The sequence below is a fragment of the Carettochelys insculpta genome, chromosome 16 (assembly GCF_033958435.1).
Source record: "Carettochelys insculpta isolate YL-2023 chromosome 16, ASM3395843v1, whole genome shotgun sequence".
Lineage (NCBI taxonomy): Eukaryota > Metazoa > Chordata > Testudines > Carettochelyidae > Carettochelys > Carettochelys insculpta.
The window spans coordinates 18,903,546-18,911,920 of NC_134152.1; the positions used below are offsets into that span (position 1 = coordinate 18,903,546).

The window sequence follows — 8,375 nt, forward strand, 5'->3', positions numbered from 1 at the left end:
ACCCCAGTATAAATCCATAGTCTTGACAAGGGTTCCAAAAGGCTGGAGCTCTTGAGGAGAAAAGTCCTATGCTTCTTCTACCCTCTTATTGCACACAGCTAACTATGCTGCACATTTGTCTCATAACTTCAGTAACTATATGAAACTAACAACCCTCATGGATCACTTACCAGATTCCAAGAAACCTATTTGTAAGGCATTTGTTCAAGAGGGTTATGCAGCATCTCGTACAGACGTACAGGCAGCCTTGTATGTCACTGACACTGCTGCACGTTCCACAACGACAGCAGTGGTTATGAGGTGAGTATCCTGGCTCCAGACCTCTGGGGTACCTAAGAATTACAGACCAAGGTCGAAGACCTGCCTTTTGACAAAAGAAATTATTTGCTGGAGCTACAGATACTGTATTACATTCCAGCAAAGACTCTTAAACAACACTTAGAAACTTAGGGATATATACTCTGCCATACAGAAGAAAGAGATGTTACCCATATCAGAGGCGATACAATTACCTGTGCCAGCGGCAGTGCTATAAGCAGAGGGACTATGATCAATCCAGACAACCCCATAGGCTGTCTAGAAGGCATAATCAACAACACAATCACCTCTGCAAAACCCAAGGCAACAACTTTGACTCCTCCATTGAGGTCTGTGCTACCATCTCCGTGGTCCTATGCCAACCACCAGCTCAACATCTCTTTCATTATTGGCTATGCCCCTTTTACCATGAGTGGTCCAAGATTACTACAGACAAGTTGGTGCTGGAAATAGTCTCGGGGAGTATGCTGTTCCATTCTGTGCAGTACCACCCACTACTCCACCCACCCTGTCCCGCTTCAGGGACCCCTCTTATGAGACCCTGTTAAAACAAGAGGTTGACCACCTCCTTGTGATAGGAACAGTGGAGTGAGTACCTTGCAAATTCAGAGGGAAAGGCTTCTACTCCCGTTACTTTTTTATGAAGAAAAAGACAGGGGAATGGAGACCCATTATGGACCGAAGGGCGTTAAACCGCTACCTACGTAAACAGCGCTTCAAAGTGATTACTATTGCTTCCATAAGCACTGCACAGGACGATGGAGATTGGTTCACAGCCCTCAACTTGCAGGACAGATACTTTCATATAACAGTTCACCCCGCTCAAAGACATTTCCTCCAGTTTACAGTGGGAACAGAACACTTTCAAAACAAAAAGCATTCAGGTAGTACTTTAGAGACTAGCAAAATGGTTCATTAGGTGAGCTTTCGTGGGACAGACCCACTTCTTCAGACCGTAGCCAGACCAGAACAGACTCAATATTTAAGGCACAGAGAACCAAAAACAGTAAGCAAGGAGGACAAATCAGAAAAAGATAATCAAGGTGAGCAAATCAGAGAGTGGAGGGGTGAGGGGGGAAGGTCAAGAATTGAGCCAAGTATGCAGAAAAGCCCCTATAGTGACTCAGAAAGTTCCCATCACGATTTAAACCATGTGTTAATGTGCTGCATTTGAATATAAAAGCCAGCTCAGATGTTTCTCTTTCCAAAACGGTGCGATAATTCCTTTTCTGTAACACACATACCTTTAGGTCATTGACAGAATGCCCCATTCCATTAAAAGGTTGACTAACTGGTTTGTGGATCTGAAGTGTTTTTATGTCTGTTTTGTGCCCATTGACCCTTTGTCTAAGGGAGTTAGAAGTCTGTCCAATATACAAAGCATTTGGGCATTGTTGGCACATGATGGCATATATGATGTTAGTAGAGGAGCATGAGAAAGTGCCCATGATTCTGTGAGTAACCTGGTTAGGTCCAGTGATGGTATTTCCAGAGAAGATATGTGGACAAAGCTGGCAGCGGGCTTTGTTGCAGGGAAAGGTTCCAGGACTGGTATTCCTGGGGTATAGACTGTGGCTGTTAGTGAGGATCCTCATGAGGTTGGGAGGTTGTCTGTAGGAGAGAACAGGCATGTCACCCAGGGCCTTCTGGAGCGTGGCATCCTGATTAAGGATAGGCTGTAGGTCTTTAGTAATTCGTTGCAGTGGTCTGAGTTGGGGGCTGAAGGTGATGACCAGTGGTGTTCTGTTCTTGGCTTTTTTGGGCCGATCTTGGAGTAGCTGGTCTCTGGGTATTCGTCTGGCCCTGTCGATTTGTTTTTTTACTTCTCCTGGTGGGTAATTCAGGTTTATGAATATTTGGTAAAGTTCTTGTAGTTTTTGGTCTCTGTCATTTGGATCAGAGCAAATGCGATTGTACCTAAGAGCTTGACTGTAAACAATGGATCTAGTCATGTGTGCAGGATGGAAACTAGAAGGGTGTAGATAAGTATAGCAATCAGTAGGTTTTCGGTACAATGTGGTACTGATCAGGCCATCCTTGATTAGTACTGTAGTGTCCAGGAAATGTATCTCTTGCATGTTGTAATCGAGGAATAAGTTGATGGTGGGGTGTAGATTGTTAGAGTCTCTGTGGAATTCCTCTAGAGCCTCTGTACCATGGGTCCAAATCATAAAGATGTCATCAATGTATCTTAACTAGAGGAGTGGTAATAGGGGACGAGAGCTGAGGAATCGTTGTTCCAGGTCAGCCATAAATATATTAGCATATTGTGGGGCCATGTGGGTGCCCATAGCAGTTCCACTAATCTGGAGGTGTAAATTGTCCCCAAAACAGAAATAATTGTATGTGAGAACAAAGTTACAGAGGTCAGACACCAGATTGGCTGTGGTGGCATCAGGGATGGTATTCCTGATTGCTTGTAATCCGTCTTTATGTGGAATATTAGTGTATAGAGCCTCTACATCCATTGTGGCAAGGATGGCGTTATCAGGAACTTTTCCGATGTTTTGTAATTTCCTCAGGAAGTCGGTGGTATCTCGGATGTAGCTGGGAGCGTTGGTGGCATAGGGTTTGAGGAGGGAGTCCACGTAACTGGATAGTCCGGTGGTAAGGGTGCCAATACCTGAAATGATAGGGCGTCCAGGGTTTCCAGGTTTGTGGATTTTGGGAAGTAAATAAAATAATCCAGGCTGCGGCTCAGATGGTGTGTCTGAATTAATGAGGTCCCGAGTAGCAGCAGGGAGTTCCTTCAGTGGATACTGCCCTTCGGCCTCTCAACAGCACCCAGAGTTTTCTCAAGGACCCTTGCAGTGGTGTCAGCATTCCTGCATCGTCTAGACATTATAATATTCCCTTACCTGGACAATTGTCTTCTCAAAGGGCGCTCCCCATCGGACGTCCTCCGTATGATATCCACCACCATGGAGACATTCCAATCTCTGGGCCTCATTGTCAATTTACAGAAATCAACGACTGTCCCCACACAGAACATAGAGTTCATAGGGGCTCGTTTCAACTTGATATCGGCAAGAGTATACTTACTTGCCCATTGCTTCCCAGAGATCCAATCCTTAATCGAGGTACTCATCCACAGCCGTATGGTGCAGGCAGCTGTCTACAGCTGATGGGTCATATGGCTGCCACTACATATGTAGTACAAAATACCAGGCTGCACTTTTGGTACCTACAGCATTGGCTAGCAACCATCTATACACCCATGAGGCACACAAATCACAAATGAGTATCCCCAACCATCCGGGTGTTGCAATCCCTGTGGTGGTGGATGAGACCCAGCAATCTGTTATCTGGGATCCCCTTTCACCAACCCCAACCTGCTGTTTCCATAACCACCTATGCATCCAGCGTGGGCTGGGGTGTGCTCATGGGCAACATGTCAGTCCAGGGCTGGGAAATGACCCTTCATATAAACCTTCTGGAACTGAGAGCAGTGTTCAATGCTTGCAAACATTTTCTGCCCCGCATTTGAGGTGCCTGGGTGAGAATAATCACTGACAGTGTTACTGTAATGTATTGTATAAATTGGCAAAGGGGAGCGAGATCCCACTCTCTTTGTGTGGAGGCCCTTTGATTAAGGAACGGGTGCATACAGAATGTCATAACACTAGTGGCTTTGTACATATATGGGGTAAACAATGTCATGGTCAATCTGCTGAGCAGATAGTTTGCACCAGACTACAAATGGGAGATACGAGCTGACGTTCTCCGTCCATAGACTTGTTTGCAACCTGCAGCAACAGCAAATGCTGTCTTTATTGCTCCAGAGCAGGCATAGGGCAGGAGTCTCTTCGCAACGTTTTCTTATCCCATGGAAAGTCCGCTTTTATACGCCTTTCCCAAACGGTCCTCATCCACAAAGTATTGGAGAAAGCCAGGTTGGAGGGAGCCAAATCTGATCCTCATAGCTCCAGCATGGGCTCGACAACACTGGCTTCCAATCCTGCAATGCATGTCAGCATGCCCTCCATGGTCCATCCCTATCCCTTCGCCTTTGCTCACTCAGTACCACGGGTTATTGACGCACCCACAGCTACACATGCTTTGTCTAATGCCTTGGCTGATAATTGGTTCGATCCCTCAGAGGCCCTGTGTTCTGAACAGGTCAGACACCTTTTGACCACAGTCAGTAAACGTCGGTGAGAAAGACTTATACATACAAGTGGAAATGCTTTGTTGCATGGTGCTCCACGTCTGGTGTGCTTCCAGGAGAAGCCCCCATACAGTCCATTCTGGACTACTTACTTTATCTTAAGCAAGAGGGACTTGCTCTGCCAATTCTAAAGGTGCATTTAGCGGCCAGCTCGGCTTTTATACACACAATGGATGGGACATTGGTATTTGCGCACCTGATCATGGTGCATTTTTCTTAAAGGTCTTGCAAACCTGTACCCTCTTTGAAAACCTATACCACCACCTTGGAGTCTAGACCTAGTTCTGGATACAATATCCAGACCTCCATTTGAACCATTAGCAACTATTCCATTATGTCTCCTTACGTTAAAAATAATGTTCCTTTTGGCTATCATATCCGCTCATCGAGTTAGCGAGCTGGCTGCCCTCATGGCCTATCTGCCATATATGATCTTTACCAAGGAGGCAGTGACACTTCAATTACACCCTGCCTTTGTTCCAAAGGTCGCGTCCAAGTTCTAATTGAATGCCTATCATACTTCCATCTTTTTACCTGAGACCACGTACCTCCAGTAAGGAGACAAGATTGCATTCTCTGGATGTGAGAAGAGCTTTCGCGTTCTACCTAGAAAGAACAAAGTCCATCCAAAAATCAGACAGGCTGTTGCTCTCTTTTGCGCAGAGATCTAAGGGTGAGATGCTTTCATCACAGAGAATCTTGAACATTATTATGTCCTGCATAGCTACATGTTGTTCTTTGCGGAAGACAGCATTATCTGTCCTTCCTAAAGCTCACTCTGCTATGGTGATGGCAGCATCCATGGCCTTCTTCAAGGCCCTTTGAAGGACATTTGCCGAGGAGTGATGCGGTCGTCTTCAAACACATTCACCAAGCATTATGCCGTCCATCACCAGATGGCTGAAGACATGAGTCTCTCAACAGCCATGTTCTTGGTGGCTATTGACATCTAACTCTGGTACCCACCTCCATGTTTGGGGGTAGGGGGTACTGCTATGTAGTCACCTGATATGGAGCACCCACGGGGACCACTCGAAGAAGAGAGAGCAGTTACTCACCTTTCAAAAAGGGGGCGCTAGAGTAGACATAGCCTTACAGAGGGAAAGAGTGAGTCTCCTCTACAGCCTTAGCTGACAGCCAGCTGGCCTTTATCTCAAACTGTAGAGGCTCCTGCACTGTGGTCCCAGGTTTGAGTTTGCCCATCAACAGTTACAGTAGCTCTTAGGATAGTCTACGATATGGAGTCACGACTGTGAAAGGAAGAGAAGGGCAGAATTTTCATCAGCTCATGTAGAATTTTCCATGTTTTTATAAATGCATTTGCATATTAGTGTGTGTAAACAATGTTCCTACTGATGTAATGCTGAAAATAGCATTTTAGCACCAGCCGGCAATAATACACTTCACACTAGTGGGCAGGAGAGAGGTACGTTTTAGTCCTGTTTTGCAGATGGGGAACTGAGGCACAGAAGTTAAGTGACTTACAAAACGTGTGTCAGAACCGGCATTAGGATTTGAGAGTTACTGTTTGTCAGTTCCTTGTGCTGTTTGATGCTGAGTGAACCTGTGTGTATTGAACCTGTGTGTACAGTGAATACAACTGGGCTCTTGTTTGTATTTACAGGTTAGGCAAATGCTTGGAGTTTGGAACATGGCCTTCAAATATTCCAGCGCCAGTGGCACATTCCCCGCAGGGTGTGGTCAAGATGTTACTCTGAGAAGATCCTGAGATGATGGGGCCATGATGGGTTAGGGCTTTTTTTTTAAACCCTTGTCTTTTACTCTTTTGAGAGAATACTAACAAGCAGTCACAGTAGTTAACTTGCATAAGGGTGGATGAGAACAATACAGAGCATTTGGCACCAGTTCCCTGTAACCTCAGCCTTTCCCCAAGACTCTGTTGTGTGGTTCTGTGACAAAGGAGCATTGCTGCTCAGTCCAGCACTGTGAATAGCTTTCCTATATCAGCTGCTGTAAATAGCTTCTTGAAAATTGCTTCCATAATACTGCTGGTCAGAACTAATGACCTGCTGTGTAATGTGGGGACAGTATTGCTTCCCATAAATACTAATGTATTTTGTGTAGCACAACTATTGTTTTAAGAAGAGAATTAGGATGTTGCAACCTTCTAGTGCAGGATGCTGCATGCATCAATGGCCTAAATTAGAGAAATGTTTGTCTCCAACCAAATTTTAGTTCCACTGTGATGATTTTTTTTTTTTTAAATGGACTAAAATCATTGCAGCTGCAAGGCTAAAATAAAGCCACATGGGGAAATTAATTTGTTGTGAGAATCCCATTATATAACAAACTGCCTTTCACGTGGCAAGATGGTAATGGTCAGAGCAACTTGCCTAACCATTTTCTAATGGTTAAAGAAGGAAAAAATGCCTTTAGTGCAAATAATGAAGAGACTCCAAATATGTAGTAATGCAGTAAAGAAATTTTGTGTTGATAGAATAAGTCCATGTCGTCTGCAGTTGCTAGCCACTACATGACGGCAGGACATGGCAAGACATACAACTCTGACCTATTGATGGAATTAATCTCAATTAAAGGGCTGGGACTTTTTACTTTCTGAACTTACACTTGATAATGTGCCCCATGTATTTTTACATGAGAATATGCCCCTTCTGGTTGCTAGTGATATTAATTTAGAAATGTTGGCGTTGTAACCTCAGAGCCCCTTAGTGCTGGCCCAGGGTTTTAAGATCATGAACTCTTTTAAGATAAGTTTTTATCTACCAGAATAATGCTCCAAGTTTAAGTGGAGTAGGTTCACTGACGGTAATAATATCGTGTTATAGAAATGTGAACTTGCAATATGTTACAATATGGTTAAAACTATTTTGCACAACAAATGAATATTTTTAATATTCAGCTCTGCATATACAGATACTATTGTATAGGAAGCAACCACATCTTAATTTCATTCTTTGAACTCAAAGTTGACTGGCTTAATCAGTGAACAGAATAAAGCTTATTCTGAATGTCGTCTGTGGGTGTTATTACCAGATCCACTCTGAATTTACAGCCAGTGCCATTTACATGCACATATTAGTCTGACTCATTTCTCAGTTGTATTCCTGCAAAAGGAACTTAAACAAGGCCACACTCACCAGATTCAGGGGGAAAAAGATTTGGGGAGTGTTCATGTTCCCTGCCCTGCGTGGTGGTGGTTCCTGCTCCCATGCTCCTTGGAGAGTTGTACCTATTGTACTAAACGGGCCTCCCCATTAGTGTAGTAGCTCAGAGACAGTAGCTGCCTATTTGCATCTTTAGGAGCCTAAATACCTTTAAAACTCTGTCCCTGAGGGGTCATCTTCAATGTTTTTATCCTCAATACCCCCATGAGGACAGGCAGTCCTATTCGCCCTGTCGTACAAATGAGGGACTGAACCACAGAGAGAAAAAGAACATTGTTTACACTTGAAAATTTACGGAAATAACTATTCTGGAGTAATGGTCCCCAGGCGGGTCTTATACTGAAAGCAGTTTTCTGGAATAGTTACGAGGGTGAATTTCTAAGTGCAGATAAGCCCTCTGACCTGCCCCATGTCACACAGGACATGTAGAACAAGAGCTCCAGCCCAGAATTTGCAAATACTAGGCTAGAGTCCTTGCCATTGGCCCGTCCTTCATCTCTCCTCCATGCCTTTCTCTGAAGCATGTTTTGCATGTTTGTCCACATGCACACACATTCTTGGCATAAGGAACCAGATTTTCTTGAAGAACTCAGCACGGGCCGTGCAGCTGTCACTCCAGAGCCCTGGTCTTAGGACCATGCTCAGCTCAGCAGTTTCGAGCCCAACTGCTTCAGGCTCCCTTATTCCCATCTGTGGCATCACCAGCCACGTGAACTGGTTACACACATGGGATTGGTCTGAAA

At 44.6% G+C, this 8,375-nt stretch overlaps 1 protein-coding gene across 3 annotated transcripts in view; it reads left to right on the plus strand.

Annotated features, from left to right (window-relative positions):
* Window positions 1-7,476, plus strand: part of NDE1 (nudE neurodevelopment protein 1) — a 41,725-nt gene extending 34,249 nt beyond the window's left edge. For all 3 annotated transcript variants that reach the window (XM_075011299.1, XM_075011297.1, XM_075011298.1), the window contains exon 9: window positions 6,111-7,476. In XM_075011299.1, coding sequence (XP_074867400.1) covers window positions 6,111-6,204 — 94 coding nt within the window. In that variant the 3' untranslated portion in view covers window positions 6,205-7,476. The remainder of the gene's footprint in view (window positions 1-6,110) is intronic.
* Window positions 7,477-8,375: the final 899 nt, after the last annotated feature.